The sequence below is a fragment of the Pristis pectinata genome, chromosome 1 (assembly GCF_009764475.1).
Source record: "Pristis pectinata isolate sPriPec2 chromosome 1, sPriPec2.1.pri, whole genome shotgun sequence".
In the NCBI taxonomy this organism is placed as follows: Eukaryota; Metazoa; Chordata; class Chondrichthyes; order Rhinopristiformes; family Pristidae; genus Pristis; species Pristis pectinata.
In genome coordinates, this window is record NC_067405.1 from 115558702 (window position 1) to 115584681 (window position 25980).

General features: G+C 37.4%; 1 protein-coding gene across 1 annotated transcript; it reads right to left on the bottom strand.

Annotated features, from left to right (window-relative positions):
* On the bottom strand, window positions 1–25980 carry rtraf (RNA transcription, translation and transport factor). Its single transcript, XM_052016632.1, has 8 exons — window positions 25811–25980; window positions 23241–23365; window positions 20879–20978; window positions 14148–14228; window positions 11789–11877; window positions 10108–10176; window positions 4845–4893; window positions 1–2614 (listed from the first exon to the last, which is right to left on the bottom strand). The coding sequence occupies exons 1-8, from the start codon at window positions 25869–25871 to the stop codon at window positions 2460–2462; spliced, it is 729 nt and encodes a 242-aa protein (XP_051872592.1). The 5' UTR covers window positions 25872–25980; the 3' UTR covers window positions 1–2459.

Consider the following 25980-nt stretch of genomic DNA (forward strand, 5'->3'; position numbering starts at 1 on the left):
TACAGCACTTTAGAGGCAGTTTAAGGGAAGTAAGTTTTCTAAGGTAACTAAAAAGTCTTTTATTTCCTTTTCCATTATTGCATTTCTATATTATCCTAATCACCTTAAAGTCAGCACATCTATCACTAAAAGGGGACAATAAAATTGAAGTTTATCAGATGAGTCATATAAGAATTGTTGGCCTGGTCAAGTTAAGAACTTTAATTGTTTGAATACAGCATTTTTGATAACAAAACACACAAGATTAGTTGCTGCTTGATGTGAACTAACTAACACTAGATAACATTGACTAGAGAGGGGTACATTATGTGGGTAATAATCTGAAATAAAGCAGCAATTGGATTTTTGTGAAATGTATATCAGCAAAGTTGCAATTGTTCGAAGTGTGATAACCTAATAATGTACGGACTAGAACCAGAAAGTCAAGTTTCTGTTGTGAGTTTATAGTAATTCAAATTGTACTTGAGTACTTTTGCTAAAGCAATGTTGAGTGTAAAAATCCCTTCAAAGAAAGATCCAAATGAAAAACATGCCAAAATTCTTTGCTGTCTTTAATTTTCAAAGGGACAAAAAGAACTGCACTAAATCCTTGCAAAGCATTTCTAACTTTTGTCTTATTCCAATACTGAAACAATTAGAAAGATGTTCTTACTATGGTTGCATTAAAAAAAAAATCAGGTTATTAAATAAGGGAAGCAAATAATTTTCCTGGCAGTTAGATCGTTTATTAACATGTAGTTTGCAGTATTTATGTCACTCGGAGATTTTAAGGAGTTATATTAAAGATATCCAGTGATTCTGCAATTGATGTGGCGATGCTTTTCTGTGGTTCTCAATCTCTTAGAACACATTTCTCTACTGGAATTCTGACCAGTGCTATAGTCAAACTTAAAAGGGAAGCAGAGGCAGATAAAAAAAAATCAACTGGCAGGGATAGAAGCCTGATGAGAACTTTTTTTTTCATCATTAAGGTATAGTGGGCCCACAACTGAAAGATATGACCAAAATAGTTTGTTACAAGCATCCAACCTGAGAAGGGTTTACATGGGATTTGACCTATTTTTAATAAGTATTATTTGCAAGTCTGCAATATGATTATTCACAAATATTACAAAAGGTTGAAAGAAAAATGCTTACCTTTTGATAATTTTTGTAGAAAATTCCATGATCTCTTCAATTTGCATCTTCTTTGAACTTTATGGAATTGATTTAAAGTCTAAATGATGAATTTCAAATTCTGGATTGCACACAACACACTAAAATATTTGAGAGTAATTACAACAATTATCATCTAGAGAAAAGAGATAAATAAGTGAATTGTCAGTGCTAGAGAGGTTAATTAGACTTTAAATTTTACTTGCTCTTGAATGAACTTTCAGGGTGTGTTTGTTCTGGTTACTTATGTAGCAAAACATTAAAAGGAGCTAAGCACATCTTCCTGATTCTGTATCTTTAGGTTCATACGAATGCAATCATGCATATGAATGCCTGATTCATGAAAGTTATATATTGCTGCAAAATCTAATATGTTATGAAGGAGGTCTGTTCCCTTAGCTATTGTAGCCTTTTAGATAACAGAATTAAGCTTTGAACTTGTTAATTATAGCCTGGCAGCAGACAGTTTTGTGAAAATGTTTGTTTCAATCTAACTTTGAATAATTCTTGAGGCATCACAATCAAATTGAAACAGCTTACAAATGCCAGGTTAATAAAGTGCCACTGCAGTCTGATACCCTTCCTCTGCAAGCAATTGTAAAGATAATGGGATGAAAGCAGACACATTGATTGAAAAGTAATTCCACCCTTCAATCATTCCCTCTATACATGCAGCACCAATTTTTGTTTAGGCTTTCCTCTATTTGGAATTTAAACAACTTCTCTGATGGGAACAGCAGCACCCACCTCCATAAACAATCCTCAAGTGGCTCAATACAAGACTCTCTATTTCTATCACAGAAAAATAAATTAAGCCTTTCTAGATGTAGTATTCACTGAAACATTGTGAGCAATATCAGCACAGATTATCAGATGGTTTATGCATCAGTAACATTTGACTAAATAAATTTGTTCTTTGAAAATCTGTTTTATTTTGTATTTGTTTCATGCTAGAGCATAAGCTTTAATGTTGCTCCATGCAAATTATTTTTCTTGTAAGGCATAAATAATTGACAGAATCTAAACAGTTTAGTTTTATACTTTGTCTATTCCCTATTGTAAAGTGTATATACTTCACCTGAAACGTGATTAACTAGGCAAAATTCTTGTAATCACGCTCTTGTACTTTGTTCCAACTTGACAATAAACTCAAATCTTTTAATTTCTGATATTTTAGCATTTATTCTACTTTAGTGAACAGTTACCCAGACTCAAACAACTCTTTGCCCTTCATCAGCATCTACTTTGTCTACAGAGTTTCAAAATCACAAAGCTGTGCACATTGTCAAATGTCCACCTTTTGATCATCTTCCAACCTTTCCCAGCCTGTGGTCAGTTTTGGGATCAGCAATTATTGACTGAACAGCTACAATAGCTTCATTAATCCTGGTTTGAAGGTCTCGTAATTCCTCGATATGCAGCAGTCGGAGGACTCTTGCAGCTTCATTCAAAGTGGCATCTGTTAAATCAATATATTTCAATAATGGTTACTGTATGTTTGAACTCAGGAGGTACAATATACATGTGATCTATGAGTGGTAAAATTCAAAATATAAGCTCTAATTGGAATCAAACAAATTAGGGAATCAGGGGCAAGAGTGCAGATGCTGGAATCCGATGCAATAGACAAAGTGCCAGAGGAACTCAGCAGGTCAGGCTGCACCTATGAAGGGAAATAAACAGTCGACGTTTCAGCTCTAGACCCTTCGTCTGGACTGAAAGAAACAAGGGAGATAGATAGCCAGTAATAAAAAGGTAAATAAAAAGGTGGATCCAGGTGAGGGAGGGGGAGAGTGGGAATGATGGAATGTGATAGGACAGTAGACCATGGAATAAAGGGAGGTGGGGAGGGGAACCAGTGGGAGGAGTGTGTGGGGGCAGTTGAATTAAGAGGAGAGAGTAAAGAAAGGAGGAGGGGGAGTGGTTACCAGAAATTTGAGTATTCGATGTTTGTGCCACCAGGTTGGAGACTGCCCAGGTGGAATACGAGGCGCTGTTCCTCTTGTTGGGGAATCAATTAGATTGTTAATTTCTTACTTGGATGTATCTGACAGCTGCAATAGGGACTACCAAATTTACATAGTGAGACCCACCAGTTAATGTTCTCAATATTTCCTAAATCAAAACAAAAAGCATAGCAACTTTAAATTGATTTCTCAGCAAGAATAATGCAGAGAAGGTACAGATAGGAAATAGATATGGAAATGATCGAGGCATCACAAAGCTTGACACACAGCCACCTAGAGAGCAATAATATAATGAATTCACATGTACAATCACAAGAATGCCAACATAACTGTTTTCTTCATTTACGTCATTTGTGGCTGTATTCTTCCATGTACACAAAGATAAATTCAAATTTATCAATCTTTCAAATAAAAGATTAAATGTTTAAGCAGTTAGAAGAAACTTAAAGAAAAACATAGCAAATGCTGGAAATCTGAAATGAAAGTAGCCAGAAATTCTCTTTTCAGATGTCTGACTCCTGAGCAGTTCCAGCATTTGTTTAATGTGAGAAATCTTTTTCCCTTCAGAGATGATTGTGTGCCTGTACAGACTAATGAGCTACTGACTGAGTAGTTGAAACAAAGTAAAACAAAAAGGGGAGGCAGACAAACACGTGAAATTAGGATCTTAGTCAATAGGAGGTTAAACACTATGGAGCATCAGTACAACTAGAAACAACAATCCTCAGTAATTCCACTACCACACAGGATTCTAGATTGGTTGACTGCAAGGCATTAAACATTGCTAAAATGTAAACATATACACAGTGTAACAAGACTTGATAGAAAAAAAGTGCAATTGACAATGGGTCTGCCAGATATTTTCTTTCCACAGAAATTCAGTGCATTATACTGAACATCACTCAGGATTATACACTCAAAGCTGCCGAGCAAAAGCTGGGTTATAATCATTACACATTTTTATGATCAATGCCCTTGCAAAAGTAAACAGGGTGTTAGAATATATAATTAATGCAATTCAACAATAAACTAAAGATATTATCTTTTTCCATGGAAGGCCTTGATTTATATTGGTAAGCTCACATAGTCACAGACAGAGGCTGGAAAAAGGATGAGGAAGCACTGCTCAACTGACATCTATCTTCAAAGCTTTTACTTCCAGAAAAAAAACATTGAAGACATTAATTTCTTTATGATAATAAAATCAGATTCTATCCACATGCAATAATTAATTTAAAATAAACTGGGTAGGATAAGGGGAATTTGGTGCAAGGTGCAAAAGGGTAAGGTTCAGAATAGATGCTGAGAAGTGCTATACTTGCTGTCATGCCAGTATTCAAAAGTAATCTGGACTGACTCAGAGTCTGTAATATCAACTTATAGAAGGGAGATGGGTACAAACAATTGTGAAACAAGCCACTCTATTCTTAGGCTTGATTGACTGCACAGTTGGATGTACTTTCTGTCTTTATGCCAAGGTGGCAGTCAGTGGTATTCACTGAGCTAAGGGAGTAACCGAGGAGTGATGGGAAGGCAGGGTGGGGTGAGGGAGAGTGGCAGAAAGTGAGTGATGGTAGAAAGGATAAGTTGCACTATGTCAGGACACAACAGACAATAAAAGAACTGATTGTGTTGTGCTTCCCCCCCCCCAATACAAACTGGCTACAGGATGCTCTGAAAGTGGTAATTATAGGACTGCCAATTCAATGTCATTCTACTTACCTCCAGTATCAAAGCCAAGATGATGTTTTTCCAAGGATACAGTAATGCCCTGAGAAAAAGGAATGGAACATTTTGGCAAAAACAGTACAAGAACAGTTAAAATCATACTTCTGCCTTTCAGCAATCATCTCCACTCCTCCAAATCTATAAGATGCATACGGGAAGATTTGCTACTAGACAGAAGTGCTCAAAGAAATTTCACATCTGAACCACAGACATCCTCATCAGAAGCTAATTACTTCCCTCTTTCATGTCTTAAATAAATGCTGCATACTTCATTGTCTGCAGAGCCATAGCCACATACCTTTATAATCCCTGGCTAAAATCTTTTATGCACAGCTTTGGTTATATCACTATAAACGGTTAAAGACAGGTTATTTAAAGATGTGAAGAATGCAATCATTTATTTTTATGGTTAAGCAAGTTAGCATTTAGTTCAGAGCTCAACCACAAATGCAAAAGTTATGTTTTGAGGACAGTCAGTCAGAAAAACCATCACCAATCATAAGAAATAGGAGCAGGAGTAGGCTATCTGGTCTGTCGAGCCTCCTCTGCCTTTCAATAAGATCATGGCTGATCTGGCCGTGGACTCAGCTCCACCTCCCACAGAACCCTTTTATTCCCAACTGTGTCTTAAATATATTTACTGAGCTAGCCTCTACAGCTCCCCTAGGCAGAGAATTCCACAGATTCACTACTCTCTAAGAAAAGCAGTTCCTCCTCATCTCCATCCTAAATCTACTCCCCCGAATCTTGAGGCCATGTCCCCTAGTTCTAGTCTCACTTACCAGTGGAAACAACTTTCCTGCCTCTATCTTATCTATCCCTTTTGTAATGTTATGTTTCTATAAGATCCCTCTCATTCTTCTGAATTCCAGCGAGTACAGTCCCAGGCGACTCAATCTCTCCTCATAGGCTAACCCCCTCATCTCCACAATCAACCTGGTGAACCACTTCTTCACCAGTTCAAAAGCCAACATATCTTTTCTCAAGTAAGGAGACCAGAACTGCACGCAGTACCCTGTACAGTTGCAGCATAACTTCCTGCTCTTAAATTCAATCCCTCCAGCAATGAAGGCCAACATTCCATTTGCCTCTCGATTAACCTGTTGCACCTGTGAACCAACCTTTTGTGATTCATGCACAAGCACTCCAAGTCCCTCTGCACAACAACATGCTGCAATCTTTCACCATTTAAACAATAATTTGATCTTCTATTTTTCCTTCCAAAGTGGATAACTCGTATTTACCAACATTGTACTCCATCTGCCAGACCCTTGCCCACTCACTTAACCTACCTTACATCTCTCTGTAGGCTCTGCGCATCCTCCTGTGCAATTTGCTTTTCCGCTCAATTTAGTGCCATCAGCAAACTTAGATATGCTACACTTGGTCCCCTCTTTCAAGTCATTTATATCCGTGAACAGCCGCAGGCCCAGCACTGACCCCTGTGGCACTCCGCTCTCCACTGATTGCCAACCAAAGAAACACCCATTTATCCTAACTCTCTGCCTTCTATTGGTTAACCAATCCTCTATCCTTGCTAATTGATTACTCCCAACTCCATGCATCCTTATGGATAAGTCTTTTATACAGCACCTTAACAAACACCTTCTGGAAATCCAAACATCTTCACGGCATCTACTTGTTCCCCTCTATTCACTGCACTCGCTATATCCTCAAAGAACTCCAGTAAGTTTGTCAAGCAGGGACCTGCCCTTCCTGAATCCATTGCTGTGTCTGACCGATGGAACCACTTCTATCCAGATGTCTCGCGATTTCTTCCTTAATGACAGCTTCAAGCATTTTCCCTGACTACAGACAGACATTAAGCTAACTGGCCTATAGTTACCTGCCTTTTGCCTACATCCTTTTTTAAACAGTTGCATCACATTCACTGTCTTCCAATCCCCCAGGACCTGCCCAGAATCCAGAGAATTTTGGTAAATTATCACAAGTGCCTCCACTACAACTTCCACCATTTGTTTCAGTACCCTGGGATGCATTCCGTCAGGACCAAGGGACTTGTCTACCCTTAGGCCACTAGTTTGCCCAGCACTACCTCTTTAGCGATAGTATAGAGGTCCTCACCTCCCACTGCATCCATAACATCTCTCTTTGGCACGTTAGACGTGTCCTCCACGGTGACAACCAACACAAAACAGTCGGTCAAAGCCTCGGTCATTTCCACATTACCCAATATTAATTCCCCATTCTCATCTTCTAAGGGACCTACGTTCACTTTAACCACTATTTTCCACTTTATATAATTATAAAAACTTTAACTATCTGTTTTTATATTTTGTGCTAGTTTACTTTCATAATATATATTCCCTTGCCTTATTGCTTGCTTAGTAGGTCTTTGTTGCTTTTTAAAGTTTTCCCAGTCCTCCAGTTTCCCACTACTCTTGGTGACTGTATGCATGAGCTTTTAGTTGGCTGACTTCCTTTATTTCCTTAGCTATCCAAGGCTGGCTCTCCCCACCCTCACTGCCCTTGCTTTTCATCAGGGCATTAAAACAGATGGATACATACTGACTGGCAATGCTTTAGTGATAATGAATGGTTTGAGAATATGGTCTGTATTTGCTGATAAAAGTCTGCATACCCAGAACTCTATGCTCCACTTGCCCCTCTCAACTTGTCCATTCCCCTTCTGACTTTGGGCGCTAATGTTTCATTACAGATCTTGCCCCGCTTTCCATCCAACCCCAATGGCCTGCGAATGGATTAAGTAATACTGTCACGGAATTTTTCAGAACCAATGTACGAAGGTCACAATAAACCATTAACACTAGTAATGGCATAGAAAGCAAATGAGAACTGTTCAACTGCATTAGCTACCAATGTCAGATAGGAATGGAAGCGGAAGAAAATTACTAAAATGGGAGATAGAACAAATATGGAATAATCTCTTTCCATAGATGCTGCTTGACCTGCTGAAGGAACAAGGTGGTTTTGGCGAATGACATTTGAGGAGAGAAGCTGGAAGTAGTGATTGTTAAGAAGTAAAAAAAAAGATTATCTATAGTTAACCTAAATAACTGTGATTAGCAAATTACTCAAGTCTATAATTACAGTCAGGCTGACAGAATACCTTAAGAACTTTCAGCAGATCAGAGAGCCAGAATGCTGAATAGTCCAGGTTAAATTTTCTAGAGTGGCTTCTAAATTAACAGACAGGGCACCATTTACAGATATTTTATATATATAAGAATTCTCAGACAGCATTTGATAAAATCTCTCATAAGAGACAGTTAGCTAAAGTTAATCAGAGAATGAAGGTCAAATTGTTGGCTGGATTTGGAAATCAGATAAGCAGCAGGAGACATAAAAGGTAATGGGCAATTATACAAATGAACATGTGACTTGTGGTGTCCCACATGGATCTATATTGTGACTACACGTTTCACCCATTTTCATAGACAACTTAGATGAAGCCACTGGAAATCACATACCCAACTTTACCTAGTTAGGCTGCATTATAAATGAAGTTCATTGATCCTGCATGCTTGAGTGTGGAAAATTTTCCAAGACTATTGCAAACTATTCCAATTCAGACTGCAACAGATTTTTTAAATGTTACTCAGTAGATTAATGTATTTTCCAGCAGGTCCACTGAGTTTCAAGAGAGCATGAGAACTGGGTCCCAATCAAGTTTCAATGTTATAGGGTCAAATTCCACTACATCTGGCTAATGGTATTGAAACAGGTCAGAGGCAAGCTGGAGGTCACATTCATACTCTGCCAATGAACATAACATTGTCCAGTAGCACAGTACAACATGCTGAGCTGAGGAGCCAAGGCTGGCATAAGTAGCATGACCACATTCATATGAATGGAGTTGGCAACCTTGATTAAAAAGTTCAGTGCAAGTAGATGACATTTATTTCTTTACTTTACTTTGTTTCTTTTTAAATTATATTTTAGTAGTTTACAGCATTAAGTTTTTTTCCTTATCTTTTTATTATTTAAATTTCTATCAACTTTTTAAACATTCTATCAGACAAGGGGTACAGCAAGACAGATCAAGTATGACTGTCTGAAGATCAAGCTGATATACAAAACTTTGGGGCAAATAAATTCCAATACTAGTTATGATATAATCTCTTTTGAACCTTGAACCTAAAAATAAAGCAAAGTGTGTTCTAAATGTTATAAGGCCCAAAGAGATTGAGGTTCACACTTATTGATTATTAAAATGTCAGGAATGCTGCAGAAATAATCAAGACTTAAAGCTATGGTTACACAACATTTAGAGTACAGAGGGGAGTTTTAGGCACCATTCTCTGGCTGATATATTGTAACAATATGAACTGAAAGGATTGAAGGGAACGTCACTGTGAATTGGTAGAGGGAGTTGAATGCTGTAAGCTTCTCTGTACTGGTCCAAAAGAAATGAACCTTTAATGAACTGGGTTGATAAGGCGAAAATACAGTTGGAGCAATTTTTAGCCAAATGTTAGTTTAAGAACAGAAGTAAGCTATTCAACACCTGAAGCTCATTCTACCAATTATATCATGGCTAATCTATATCTTAATCTTCCCACGTTGGGTTCATTTCCCTTAATAACCCTGCCTGATAAAATAAATCTATTAATAATATCCTGAAATGTTTAATTGACTGAGTCTCAGCAGCTTTTTGGAAAGAAAGTCGAAGTGTCTTCCTGAAAGGCTTCCTGAAATATACCCAGAATGGAACGCTAAACTATAAATGGGTCTAATCAGAGCTGTGTTCACTTTCCCCCCTTTAATTACTTCAATTTAAAAGAAGTTAATAACTGTTGCACGTATTAGCATAAAATAAATACGTTAAAACTAGCAATTTAAATCTGGATCCCACACACCAACAATTAGGCTATATAAAGATTCTAATAAAATAATCTAATATATTCACAGCAAAGTTAGGAAGCCAACTAAAACTATAACCTGTTCTAGAAATCACTCCACCTTGTTTGAAAGGTAATAATTGAAATCAACAATTCTGGCACAACACGCTCACAAGGCTGACCACGATATAAAAATTAAAGGAAGAGCTATGAAGGAACTTCCTATAATAATTGAAAGATGGACAGTTTGTCATGCTGCAGCCATGTTATATTCTTCCTCCATGCTAAAACTATATGAGATTGCTATCTGCCATATATAATGGAATCGAAAGCCCAAAGAGATGAGCCATTCTCACACAACTGTACATGTGATTCGACTTAGGAACAAAAAAATATTTATTTTATTCTTAATTACTTTTGAAAACACTATTTACCTCCTTTGAACGGTTTGCTTTTGCAATGGCTTCTGGGCTTAATCTCTCTTGCACCAAAATACGAATTGCCTAAAATCAAAATAATTAAAGGTTAATCAACCTGCTGAAGAGAAAATTGAAATTAGGACAGCACAGTCCCAAATGGGCATAGTTCTACAACTATAAAATAACTTTATGCAGCCATAAGTATATTTTGTGACAACTCATTTCACTCATTCAAAAAAAGACACGAGATTTTAAGACGAAAATACCAAATTAATTTTACGACATGTTTTCCAGAAGGAGCTTATGGGCATTAGATGATTTATTTCTGAACGCCATTTACCCATCTAGTCAAAGCCAGAGAATCTCTTCCGCATCACTTCCCTGCTCCAATCCTGTAAGGACCCCTGCTACTTCCCTCACTGATATCGTCTGAAAACACAGTATTGGTTTCCAAATGCACTCGGTGACCCACAAGTCCACCACGTCTCGATGCTCTGTGTCTAAACTGGTTGATGTGTGGAACAGCATTCACTGAAATTTCCTCCAGCTACATACTAGAAGACTAAAACCACTGCCTTTGGCCACAGCGCCAACACCTTTACCTAGCTATCAAACTCACTGCTGTCCCTGGCAAGAAGTCTTAGGCCAACATAGAATACTTGCAACTTCTATGATATAGTTGATAAAGTTGACCCATCTGCCATATATTTGCATATCGATAAGCCCATCTATCTCCGTCTACGTAATACTGCCACGCTTCACCCATCTAAACTCTTCTGCTGCTGAAATCAACATCCACTAGACATGCCTATTTCAATGCTTCCCATCTTTCAACCTGCCTAAACCTGAAGGCATCAGTTAGTTGCCCATCTTCTAACTCTCACCAAAACCTATTCACCTGAACATCTGTTCGCTGAACTACACTTGTTCCTTTTTAAGCAATAATCGTTTTTTTTTAAGTGAATCAATTCTTAATTCTCCATGCTTATTTTCAAGTTCTTCACGAGCCTGGTCTCTCCCTATCACAATAAACTGCTCCAGCCCTACATTACTCCTTAGGTCTTCATTTCCCTAATTTTGATCTCTTGACCATCCCGGGCTTTAACTGTACCATTACTATCAGCAGGGTATAAACTGCCAGTGCCAGTCCCTGAATCGCTTTATCCACTTCATCTTCTAACATTCTTCTACATACCCACCTCTTTGATCCACAATTCTATCATCGATAACCTGTGCATTTTGATAAAAGGTCATCAACCTGAACCAATAACTTACCTTGAATCTCCACAGAAGATCCTTAAATTGCTGTGCATTTCTTGTTTCGTTTTGTTTGGTATGACAAAGTTTGCAAACATTTTAACCTTGAATTTTAAAATAGGTGCTATTTTTCCCCTTGCTTTTCCTTCCACAATTTGCTTCTCTTTAAGCTCTGCTAAAGGCTCCACACCAACAATGTTAACCTGTACTTTCTCTCTCCAACCATTTGCTTTACACTTCCTGTATTTCCTGCTTCAATCTTCTATCTGCCACTTGCAGTTTTACATTCCTTTATGTAATGCAGACTTATTATAAAGTGTGTTTGGATAGGATTCTATATATTGGTCATGAAAATCTTTCTTCAGCAGATGTAGTCTAGAGAGCATGATCTTACAAAAGTTGATGAGACTTCTTTAAAGCTCACTAGTAGTGTGCTTACCTTCAACATTACTAGGTAGTCATCATGGCGCTGGATTTGCAAGAGATTAGCCAATGCCATCACACCAGCCTTAAAGTCCGGGTTGTTAACTATATTAAAAAGAATCAAGACATTTGTAGTGGAATGGAAAATATATAAAAAGCAGTGTTCATTTATTTTAAGTAAAAAAAAAGGGTATACTCAAATTCTTAATACAAGTCTAAAGAATGAAATAAAGCAATTCATTGCTTCCCTCATTACTTTTGAGATGGAATCAGGACTATGATGTGGAAGAATGCAACACAGGTCCAGTAGCTATAAACAGCACCATCTACAGGCTGTTTGCTTCTGTGAGAAACCAGAAATTTAGAGGCCTGAAATTTGATGCAACAGCAATACTAGTGAACAGTTCAAATAAAAGTACTGGGCTCCCCAATCCTCCAGTGGCAAACTCACACCCTAACTTGCAGAACAGATAACTGATTCAAATTCAAGGTTCCAGGGGCCTATACAAAAATCAAACAACAGGTTATTACGTAGAACACATTGAGACCAACAGCTTTGGTCAAGTATATTTGTGGATGTGTTGAAGATTGTATAAACAATACATCAAGGACAGTTTTGGTTTGAGTCAGTACTGAAAGTGTAAATGCAGAAATTGTCCTTAAGAACGAACCAGTATTGTCTAAAGTTGTCAACTGAACTACATGTGATCCCTAGCATATTTCATTAGCATTTGTAATGCATTACTAATTCATAAGCACTAAACACTAATATCAATTGGGAAAAAATTGGTGCATGCCTGGCTGTCAAAACTTGGATGAGATTTTGATATTCTTGGAATGTCAATAAAGGAGGTAGGCTCAAACAACCTGCTGAGCAGTTAACGGACCCTCTCAGCACTATTCTGCAATAGTGGTGTGATCACAGCAGAGTTGGATCTTGCCACTGATTTTAAGCTTTTGGATAAATTGGCTATTCAACTTTTTCTTGCTGAGCATCTCCAATGGAATCAGCCAAATATTTCTGCAAATAAAGGCATGGTGGCTGTAAAGGCATCTGATAATATTCTGGTGTTTCTGCAATACCATTTTACTATCTGCAAATTTTCAGAAAGCTCAGCTGAAATGGTAATATAAACTACAATAATGTTCACTAATCCAAACAGCAAGCCTTCTTCAAAATTCCAATGTTTTCTCCTCTTCCCCACTCATCTGTATACCTTTATATATAACACATATAGATGACATGAATCAGAAACAATATGAAAATGACAAATATGAGCAAATCAATAGTTTTATTCTATTCCTGGAACCTACACAAAAATGGATTGAACTACAACAAAAAATTAAAAGAAATTGAAACATATAGCAGAAGCTAAAATCTAGAACAGAGATAGGGAGAACTAAGAATGTAGTCACATTGCAGTCCATTTCAGTTTATGTAACGAGCAGATCAAAGTTATAATGCCAAATGTACTTTGCTGTACGTGATAAATGTGCCATCAAGGTCCTCGGTGTGGGTTCTTGGACATGCATGGTGGTACACCTATACAGCTAAATTTATTAAGAAACAAAGTTTCTTTGCATTATGAGGATTCCATCCTAAGTTTTAAATGTTTTAGGAGCTGACACATTTCCACAATACCACAGTAAAAGTTCTTTCTTGACTTAACTTCCTCCAGGTGCTCTGGTTTCCTCCCACATTCCAAAGACATACAGGTTAGGAGCCGTGGACATGCTATGTTGGCGTCGGAAGAGTGGCAACACGTGCAGGCTGCCCCCAGCGCATTCTCAGTAACGATGCATAAAAAGATGCATTTCACTGTTTCAATGTACGTGACTAATAAATAAATATCTTATAAAATATCTTGCAAGTCTGGGAGTAGGATTAGAGCCCAATTCATAACTTATGCTGCTATTTTGCTGTTTGTAAGCAACCAAAACCATTTCCCATACAATCCAAGAAGGTAGTATAATTCAAATTTTAAAGGCAGTTTGGTCTAAAGTGGAAGTAACCAAGTCAAAAGAAACTAAGATTAGCATATCCAACTGGTATATTAAAATGTATACAAAGGATTCCCACGATAAGTGTAATGCAAAAGTAAGATTAAACCCCACCACAATTTCCTACTTAACACAGTTTTAACCACATATACATGACCCAGTGAATAACATCTTAAAGATGGTTTCTGAATGTCAATAAGCTGCTGTTCAGAAATACATAAGGTCTTTCAAAAGAAATAGGCATCTAGGACTTTTCGATCTGTAAAAATACTTCATTGCATCTCTTACAGCAAACAGTTAAATTAAAACTGTTTTAATTAAATTAAAACTATTAAATTAAGTTAAATTAAAAGCCAAATGTTCCCCTTACTTACCATCCAAATTAATAAGTGGATCAGTACCTTTAGTGGCATCATTCCTTACATTGTCTGCTGTACAATTCTTGTATTTGTCCACTGTGGAGACAAAAAAAAACTATTAAAAACATTCACAGGTAGTTTCTCAGCATAAACATTATTTCTGCTGATTGAGGAATCTAGGATAAGGCATAGTGTACACATTTGAAAAGGTTTTTCAAAAGTGAAATTAAAAATGCTTTTACATGTAAAGCTGGAGTGTTCTTCTGCATACAATCACTGATGTTAATTTTATACCTATGATTGATGGATTTTTGATAACAGATAAGGAACAAAGCATGTTTTTGGAATTTAGTCACAGATCAGCCATGATTTTAGATTATGGAAAAAGCTCAAAGGGCTGAGTGGGCTACTCCTTTTCCTATGTTTTCACCTATGATAAAATAGAAGACATCGGGGATCAAGCCACAGAAGGAATGATGATAATGGAACAAGCAAAGAATCCAAAGATAAAGCTGGAGGATATGTAAATAGAACTATGTAAATAATGGAATCATTACCAAAAATTGATTTCTAGGCAAATGTGTGTAGTGTTTGTGCCTGATGTGATAAATGCATCAGTGTCACAAGCACAATTAACATCTGGACATGTATGGTCTGGAGTGCAATTCAACCCAGATATCATGTTCCACTTTTGAAATGCCAGACTATCATAGAGAGAGTAGGTGAAAAATTGAAATAACTGACTCTGTCATCTGCAGACTTTCTCTGAACTCTCTTATCATGCTTTTCTCCTAGGTGAATGCAGATGAAAAGTATTCATTTAAGGCTTCACATATATCCCCTGGCTCCACACACATATTGCCTCTTTGGTCCCAAAGAGGACCTTCTCTTTCCCTGGTTACCCTCTTGCTGCTAATTGTTATAGAAAGCCTTGGGATTCTCCTTAATCTTATCTGCCAGTAGTATTTCATGGTCCCTCTGCGCCCTCCTATTTTCTTAAGTACTCTGCTGCACTCTCTATACTGCTCAAGGGATCTCCTGTTTTCAGTTGCTACCCAAAATATGCTGCCTTCTCTTTCTATCAAACTCTCAATATCCCTGGTCATCCAGGGTTTGTTAATCCTGCTATCTTCACCTTTCATCCATATGGGAACATGCTGGCTTTAAACTCTCACTTTTTCACTTTTAAAAGACTCTCACGTGTTGAATGTTGTTCTACCCATGAGCAGCTGCTCCCAATCTACTTATGCCAGGTTCTCTGTTTTATGTTATTGAAATTGCCCTTCTCCCACTTTAGGGCCTTAACTGCCAGACTATCCTTATCCATAACTACTTTGAAACTTATAGAATTATAATTATTATCCTCAAAATGCTCTCCCACGGACACTTCCTTTACTTCCCCAGCCATATTTCCGAAGATTAGCTCCAGTACAGCCCCGTCTCTAGAAGGATTATTTATGTATTGGCTAAAGAAACTCTCCTGGAAACACTTAAATTCTCTCACAGACATCATGAGGTTGTGATAGTGAGGAAGACAGTTGTAGAGCTGACAGAGTTTGTGATCCATGGTGAAAACTAGATACCATAAAGCAGCAAAACATCAAAGTGGAATGGATACTGAGAAGAATCTGAGTTGTTAGGTTGAGACAATGGGGCTACCATAGCAGTTCTAATTGTGCACCGTGGGAAATTAGATGTGAGCTCTATAGGAGAACGAGTCTATAGAGGGATGTTCTCCAGAGGAGATGAGTTCAGTGATAATCTGGGGAAAAAAAGTTCAAAGTTTAGTAGTGGTGTCTGGTCTTGGAATATCTGTTGCATTATGATGTCTCCATTAGCTGCTCTTAAGTTTTATGTCACATTCTGTGGGTTTTTGTTGAGTTCTATTACAAAATTATTTGTGTTACAAATTCGCAATAGGACATCCTCCATCATTCTATGACCTGAAAATGCTTGATGCTCACAAATGTATCATCATGAAGTCAGGCTGTAACTGACAGCGTTCCTTTCATAGGTAAGAGTGCTGCAATTTCAACATTCAATACAGTGAAACATTCATACATCTAGAGTTCTAATAAATCTAAATAAGTTGGGATACTTCTTTCCATACACTGGGCAATTCTCCTGCCATTCATGCTGTCTGCTACAATATTTGCTGTTCTCTCCTTCTGTGCTCCTTTTCAACTTCATGGACAGAACTTTGTGCTCACGTTCAGGAAATGATACACATTAGCGTGTCTATTTCTCTCAAGACACTTTCCCAATCCTGCATCTTGAATTCCATACACAATCTCACAATGGATCAATAAGTCCTTCAGATCTCCAAAGTGAGAGCTTGCAGCTACCCATATTTAGTTCAGCTGAATGTGTGTCAAATGTCTCCCCGTTTGCCTGGTATCTCCCAAAAAGCTCGAATCTGTTCAGTTTCACAGTGTGAAGGATTGCAGTAATTCTCAAAGACCTGATTACTCAGAGCTCTCTGTTTCAGTGACCATCCAGGTACAACTGCATCTTCTCCTTCACTTTTCCCCTCCTTATTAGCAAATGCTAACACAAAAAAGAAAGAAAATTTCTCCTTCCATTGTTTCCTTTGGCAAGACCCTTGCCTCAAAGTCGAGTTGCTTTGGCAACTTTATCTGCTCCATCCTCCCAACATTCAGTGGTGCACTATTCAATGGAGGAAAACCAAGTTTCAGTCATACAGCCACGTGATCTGCTGAATGCCATCTCAATTGGGTTATTTCTGTGTATATTCTTTCACATGGCCACTGGCACTTCTTTCTAGTTAATGAGTGCAAAATCTCTCTCAAGTTCCTCCAAACAACTTCTTTCTCCTACAGTGATCCATGTACATGTTAGAAAAGAAAATTAGTGTTTTAAGCAAAACTATACAAGTCATTAAAACATACTCAAACCACTTTCTGACACCATGTCGTATGATGATATTTCTAGCAGTTTTTCCTTCAAATTCATTGTCACAAATTGTGCCTCTATATTTGTGTGCTACATTCAAGCATGCAATGTGGTCGCCCTCCATCTTGGCAATAACTACTGACACAGAAATGCTTGATGCTTAGATCTGTTTAATTACCATGAGGTGGCACTGGACAGTATTAGATCTCTTAATAACAAATAGGAGGTGTGAGTAGAAAGTTGGTGTTCAGCAAACAGTAGCACATACCAGTCGATTTAATGACTTGAGAAAACTAAGGGAGTTTGGACCAAGTGACTGGTGCTGAAATTTTCAGATAACTAATTCAGTGTCTTGCTGATCTCAAAGTTCAATGTGGTGGGACTAAGGTTGAGTCTTTTTTTCTGAGTTCTGATTGTTCAGAGTCAGAAAGGAAAGAATAGTAGTGATTGTGAATTAACAGCACTAGGTTAAATTGAAATAAAGGATGGGGGTCGCTGGAATGTGAAGGGGAAAGGGTTGTCACTAGACGTTTAAGCTCACAAACGTTGGCTAGTGAGGAAGAATTTTTTTTGCTAAAGAGCTGAATGAAGCAAAAGATGTAATGGAATGTCAGATCGGGACAACATTAAAACATAATAATTATTTAAATGCAGGTTATTGACCAAAGTACTCAAATTTTCCGAGGATGTGGGTAATATTGGGAAGAACATATCTGCAATCAATTTGATAAGTGCTGTTCTTGTAACTTTATGCCACTTCGATGGGCATGAAGTAACAAGTATATACTGTAGCATGGGACTGGAGTTGAGTGGGGGGTTTGGCAAATATGCTGTCATGCCTGAAGGATATTATTTGAAATTGTCTAGGCCATAACTCAACCACTTTAAGAGTATTTTTTCAGGCACAAGATTTACAAGCTATAACTTGCCAAGGTTGGGAGTGGAAGTTACAACATTAGTATGTCTCATCACATACACAATAATTAAAACTATAGCCATTTGTCCCATTACATTATCCATTGGCTCTGGATAAAGTTCAATTGCAACCATTATATCTGCAACATATTAATGATGGCTCCATAAATGTATTCCCACCTTTAGGAAAACTGTGTACCACAATGGTGGATGTGCAGCATTCAGCAAAAACAAACTGTTGCAGGAATCAAAAGCATATATCATGCAAGCTTCGTTTACTTCTCTTTCATTAAGATTGATCTACCTCTTTTAAAAGGTATAATACAATAATATTATGCAAATTATGTTAGTATCAACAAAATCACTAAAATTCCATACCAATATAAAAACTCTCATCATATGATCAGACTTATTTTTGAAAATGTTCAATAACCTTTCCATATGCCTTCAATAACCATTCAGTAACTATATCTACCTGAAGAACCTACTCCTAATAATTGTCTATCACAAAAAGCAAACAGTAAATAATTAGCTCCCGGTACAGTACATTTTCACTTCGGAGAATTATGTGTTTTTTAAACTGGAGATGGCTCCCTCAGCCTTCCATGAAAAGAAGTGTAGTCTTCTTTCCCCACAAGGGAGAAACCATATTAGAAGTCTAGCACAAATGATCTTCCAGCTAAGTATATTTATTTAGCAACTGTATGCACATCATACAATAATTAATCAGAAAATTTACAAAACATACTGGTTGAAATAGAGCTACAAAAATTCTGTAGATCATAGATCTTCAAGCACACACCTACATTTGTTGTAAAGTAATGAGGATTTCTGCTTCCACCACCCTTTCAGGCACTGAATTCCAGACATCAATCATCCTTGTGTGAAAAGATTTTTTCTCCCCTCCAATACTTCTAATTATTTTAAATTCATGCCCACTGGTTTTTGACCTGTCTGCCAAGGAGACTAGTCCTTCCTATTTCCTCTAAGAGCAAAAGATAAATAAATATGCTTAACTGTGAGATCATGCGTGTCAGACTTCCAGTATATTTAATACATGGTTTCTCCCTTGTGGGGAAAGAACACTACACTTTTTTCATTGAAGGAACTCAGCAGGTCAGGCAGCATCTGTGGAGGCATAGGGATAGTCAACATTTCAGGTCAAGATCCTGCATCTGCAGTCTCTACTCTATCCAGGACCTTCTTAATTTTATAGATCTCAATTAAGTCTCCCCTCAGCCTCCTCTGGTCATCCAATCTTTCCTCATAGCTACAATTTTCCAATCTCGGCAACATTGTCACACAATCGAACACAGATTGGACAAGTGTTCAGTCTATGCTACTGTGCCACCCCTAAATATTCACTTCCCCCTCACTTTCTGCAATTTAAAACTTATTTTCTCCTTCCCAGTTCTGACAAAGGGTCCTCAACCTGAGCTTCCCATTGCTTGCTACTTTAATTCTCCATCCCACTTCCGCTCTGTCTGTAGCCTCCTGCACTGTTATAATGAGGCCCAGTCAAGGACACAATTTTCTCTGTTTGTAACAGAACTGACCAGTTGTGCTGCATACATGTGTTACACTGGCTCAGTTCTTCTCTCTCCATTAGCACTGCCTGACCTGCTGGGCACTTCCTACACTTCAGTATTTCACAGTTATTGTGTTGTTTGTATTCTCTTTCTCCAACTGCCCTAATTTCATAGCTTTTATCTTCTTTTGTTTGTGTCTTCTCCTCTCTGAATGCCTTCCAACCAGCTGACTTCATCTACAGTTTATCCCCAAGGCAAACCCAGCCACTTCCCATCAGAAATAAACTTTAAAATTTATAAACTTTATTTATGCAGCACGGCAACAGGCCCTTCCAGCCCAACGAGTCTGCGCCGCCCATTTGAAATCCACGTTAACCTACCCGTACGTCTTTAGAATGTGGGAGGAAACCAAAGCACTCGGTGGAAACCCACACAGACTTGGGGAGGACATACAAACTCCTTACAGACAGCAACGGGAATCGAACCCCAATTGCTGGCGCTGTAATAGAATCGCGCTAACCGCTATGCTACTGTGCCACCCCTAAATATTCACTTCCCCCTCACTTTCTGCAATTTAAAACTTATTTTCTCCTTCCCAGTTCTGACAAAGGGTCCTCAACCTGGAATGTTAGCTCAGTTTCTCTCTTCAGATGTACTGGCTGACCTGCTGAGTTTTCCAGGGTTTTCTCCCTTTTTCAGATGTGCACAATTTGCAGGTTCTTTTTTTGATTTTCAACATTTTCACATATTGTCTCTACATCCTCTCCAATGCAGAAAGTGTTCATTTCTATGATATTTGAAACACCATATTCTGGATTAGAATGTCCATTTTATTAAATGGCAGCTAATATCATTGAAAAAAAAGTGAGAAATGCCTACTAAAAGATCTGCTGTACAAAAATGACCCAGATAACCAAAATGATTATAGCTGAAGATGAAATATGAATTGTCTCCTTAAGGACAGAAGAAAATAAAATTCAGAAGTTGGAACATATGAGAGAAAATATACTTTCACCTCTCTATTACTGTCAAAAATTCAATTCAATAATCAAAATTCAATACATTATATAAAGGAAAGCTGGGATACTCCATTTTAAAAGAAGCCCTCAAAACTCCAACCACAAACGATCTTAAAATATTTCAAAAACAGTCAAGAAAAAAGTCAAGGAAAGTGGACAAAAGCATAAGTGTCTTATAGCTTTTTCCTACTCCAATATTATGTTGTATTCTACATTTAATGAAAGTTGAAGTTAGCATTTTTATGGCACCACAAAATTCAAAGCAGCAGCACACTTAAGGTAGATTAATTAAAAAAAGTTAAGTTATAGAACATCTCATATTGCAAGCAATAAAATGGCCCACCATATCCAGTGAATTAAAGGAGCATACCATTATCAGAGTATTCAAGTCTTACAGCCAAGCCCAGAAGCCAGTCAATATTTTCCTGTCTTTCTTGAGCCTTGAATGGGCAGTTAACATCTGCTAGGTACTGAAGATATAAAAAAAAAATCACAAATGCATTAGGATTTCAGGTTTCTAGAATTAACCATTTAAAACAGTCCACATAATTGAATTAAGGCTTTCATATAAATATTAAATATGGAGTCTCAGTGGTTAGAATGGCAGAAAGGAAATCCCAGATCATGAAATACAGATGGAATATTCAAAGTCCGATTGTAAGGATATTTATTAGTACACAAAAAACATAAGCACGCATTTCAAATCATGGTTAAATGTTTAATTTAATATTAATGTAGGAAGACTGTTCTTGGAAATCCCTCACAATCATGGATGGAATAGCTTCTACTCTGGTTCTGTGGGTTCCAAAGGTGACTGATGAGGCCTGTGTGGGACCTGCAGACTCAACCACAGATGGAACAAGAGTGCCTGACAGGACAGGTGGGCAGGTAGTATGTGAAGTAGTACATACTACCTCCTTCTATCATTTAAGCTGATTTCTGTGTGCTCCCAGTGTATGGATTTAAGGCTTTCAGTGCATACTGAATGTTTCTCCTACGCTTGGAGGTTCTCAAGAGTCAACAGAGGTGGTGCATTTTATCAAAGAAGCTATGAGAACATTGTTGAATCTTTTATATGATGGAGCTGAGAATTTGGGAGGCTAATCATGAGCTTGCCAGAAACAGAACCTGCCCAACAGAGCCAAATGAGCATGATTATAACCTTGATACTTGGCCTGGGAGAGGGCAACAATGTTGGTTCACCTATCCTGTGAATCGATTTGGAATATTTTGTGGAGACATCGGTGTTATCTATCCAGTGCTTTGAGGTACCTGTTGTACATAAACTAAAGGGTAGTAAAGTACAAGAAGAACAAAGAATAGTGAAAAACAAAACCCAGCATCCATCTTCTGTGAACATAGAATTCCTTGAACATTCCCAATGTAAATCTCTATAGGCTATTGTGAAATTCTTACAAATATTTATATTGTTAATCAATGTCAGCTGTATTGTCATTGGCCTAAGATCTGCAAATCTTCTGCAAAATTACAGCAATGACTTCCATTTAAACAGCGTCTTTAAAGTAATAAAATGCTCCTTACCAGAACCATTACCAAACAGGGACATGTCAGAAATGGTGGCCCAAAGCTTGCCCAAATAGGTAGCTTTCAAAGAGTGTCTTAACATTTTTTAGAGAAGGTTAAGGAAAGAATATCTAGAACTTTGGGCCCAGGAACTGAAGACAGAGCCACAGAATCTTGCTGTATAAATACCAGCAAGTTTAGGACTTTGCTTTCACATGAAGGTTCTGAACATGCTGTTGCACTCAATTCATCGGAATCTGTCAGTATACTTTGCCGCTACATTCCACATACTGCCTAGCAAAAGGTACACAAACCTGCTGAAATTTAATGCCATGGAATCCGTTCACCGATCTGTGCTGAATGACTCTATGATGGACTAGGCTTGCAATGGGATCAAGGAATCATCCAATGTAGCTGAAATTTTACAGTTGCCATGAAACTATGAATACAATATGCAACATTTTTTGCATGATGCATTCGACGTCACGTTTTTGTTATTTGTGTTTTTAGGTGTACCTAATGTTTAGAAATTAATATTCTTAATTGTTATTTCTTGTTTTTGGATGTTTCTCAATGTCTTTGCTGTTGTTGCTTTTCAGACAAGCAAAGCATCTAATGAAAGTGTGTGGTACAAGTGGATACAATTAAGAACATGATATAAATTGTAGGTTAGCATACAAATTTTATAAAATTTAATACTGAACAACCCCTCTAACTCCCATTGCTTTAGGGATACAAAAGGAGTTGGTAAGTTATAACATTCATGCCAGAAACAGCGGTGCAGCGGATTGTTCTGGTACCTCGCAGCTGCGGTGACCCAGGATCAACCCTGATCTTTGATGCTGCCTATGTAAAGGCTGCACTTTCTAACTGTGTGGGTTTTTTCTTCAGGATTTTTTCCTCCCACATCCCAAATACATGTTGGTTGTTAGGTTAATTGGTTATTGTAAAACCCCTATAAAGGGTGCTGGTAGGAGAACGATGGTGAAGGGGCATGTGACAGAGAATGGGTTGAATTAATGAATGAGATGATGCGATGATCACATCAAAATTATTCCAAATAGTACAGAGAATATCAAAGGGGAAAGCACAGTGATGAATTTGAAAACAGAGTAGTTCATTGGTAAACAGATTAAATTATTCATGTCAGACCAAAACATATATACTTAAAATAAACACCAAAGTTCCTTATCCAGTGTAATGCTCACCTTTTCAAAGTGCTTTGGCCAGTCATTACTGTGCACATTTCTAAGGTTGCCTCTCTCTTCAATTTTATAATGCCTTATCTTCTGATCTTCAAGCCACACTATTAAATTCCTAAATCCCACCTCATCTAAAATATAAAATTTAACTTCTTTAGATGCATATTAAGAAAAGTATGAAAGGCAAAACTGCAGGCTCAAGGCCAACTAAAGGTGTTAAAAATTGTACCACTGCTATATCAACTACAAGGACAATTTCTTCCCAGATCTTAACTATTTAGCTATTTCATATTTCCAGATGGATCAAAATACCAAATTACTAACTTTCAAATTAAGAATTGACACAGTTGAACTTTTACATAGAACTATCAGCAATTCTGATGAAATGTCAACGAGCTAAAACATTAACCCTGATTATATCTCCACAGAAGGTACATGACCATTTAAGTATATTCAGCATTTATATTCTTTTACTTCAGATTTTCTGCATATGCAGTATTTTGCTTAACATTAGCAATCTGCCACAAGAAAAATTTCTATGATTCACTCAATAGTCTATACTTAGATTTAAGGCTTAAGTTTACTCATTATACTGCAAAATTAAGATTGTAAATATTAAATATCTACTTTAAGTGGCATCTTCTCCAAAGTTTAAGAATAGTAAATACCAAGATTTTAATTGGCTCTGAAAATCAAAAGACTGCAGACACTGGAATTCTGAAATAAAAACAGAAAATGCTGGAGTCACTCAGCAAGTTAGGCAGCATCTGTGGAAAGAGAAACAAAATTAACATTTCAGGTCTGAGATTCTTCATCAGTACTAGGAAAAGTCTTTGAAAAACAATTTTAATTCACCTACAAAATAAATAATAGCATAATTTATTTTTAACTTTCCCATTATTAAATGGTTTTACTCCTCAACAATTTTAATGGTTTAGTTATTTGCTATTCTGAAAGGACATTTTTTGTTATCGGAGAAACTAATTGGAGAAAAGTGTGAGTCAAGTCCTGCTCTGGGAATTGAACAAATGGCTCAAATAATGAATTTTCTCATTAGCTGGTTTTAGATTTTGCCATATGCAATTGGTTTCTATTTCCACCCTAGTAACATTTAAAAGAAATTAATTGCTGGTGATTGCACTTTGACATATTGTAAGAGTATGTTAAACTGTTATGTAAATTACATAAATTCTGAACTGATATTGTCTATTTAATGGGAAAATTAAGGGCAGCAGTAGTTTGATGGGTTGACTGCCCTTTTCCCATTTTGTGATGTACCTCTGTAGGCATACAGTAACTAAATTATATGGAGATGATACATTAGATATTCTTAAACAGTCTAAAAAGTATGATAATGACAACCTTGGTGATTATTCAACTGATTATTTTTCTGTGCTATTGAAACAAATTACTGGACTGGTTCAACAGTAACTCAAAAAAGTCATGATCCTAGATTCATAATCCTGAATTTTATCTTGCATGTTTTTTTGGAAGATCCTATAACCCACCTTCCTAACAAGCAAATGTGACAACTGACCTTATTCCTCTATTGTAATCGATAAGTCACTGTTAAACTAACTTCAATGATTGTCACAAAGACAGCTACTTCACAATTCTTGGTGAACTTTATTAGGAAGGAAAAAAAACTATATTTTCACCTTTATAAACTGATTATGTAAGACTCAACCACTTCTTCAACATTAAGGCAAGCTCTTATAACATAGGAGAATTGCATTTAATGCATTTTAATAGCATAGACTTTTTCAACCACCCCCTCCCCTCATTTCATATCCTTTCCTGCATGCAGCTAACCCTACTGAATTTTCAATTGTTTCTACTTTATAATACTTATCACCTGTTTTCTTCAATTTACAATCTACATTCCACTTTTAATACTAATCTGCAAATATTTTCCATAAGAGACTGTCCTGCAAATTCACTTCAAAGCTTAATTATCGGAAAAAGCAGAGATTTCTCACATTTTATCCAAAACATGAACTTTGGCTTACAGAAAATACCCACTTCTCTACTCACCCCTACTTCTCCAGCTAGAAGGTGGACTGATTGTATTTACACAAAGTTCATTTACCCAGTAAAGATCACCACTCATCCTAATTCTACTCTATCAAAAATTAGAATTCAAATTGAACAGACTTGAAAAATCCCGTGTCATTATTTAGAAATAGGAACCTGTCCAAATGCTCCCCTTCAATCACAACCAAAATCCGGCTTCTTCATCATTCATTTTACCACGACGTACGGACGCTTGTTCAAAAGAAATAAAACTGCAGCTTTTTTTTGTTGGCATTATAACCATTACTTCAGTCATTTTATGGTGCACTTTGGTGATTTCTCGTAAAATGTACCCTAAAATTATGTTAAAATATTATGCAAAACTTTAAAAAAAGGCAGATTGGCTATGAGATATAGAGGTCGGTCCCTTCTTTCTATCCCAGAGAGCGGCATCACTTTGCCCCATGCACGTAGAACGCATCACGGAGGCCCTGCAGCGTGTTGCACCGGGGCCTATCAATCATTTAACAGCCACGGGCTAGCAACCAGTCCCCGACCCGTACCTTTACAGTCAAATACGCTGCTGTTATGATACTCTAAGGCCGCCAGTTTCCTCCGAAACATGCTAACGTCTACTGAAGTAGTCCCTAACAACGAGCTCAACTATCACCACGTCGGCTCACCGACACTGCCCCGTCGCACCTTCCCTCTGGGTGACGTCACCGCGTCGCTC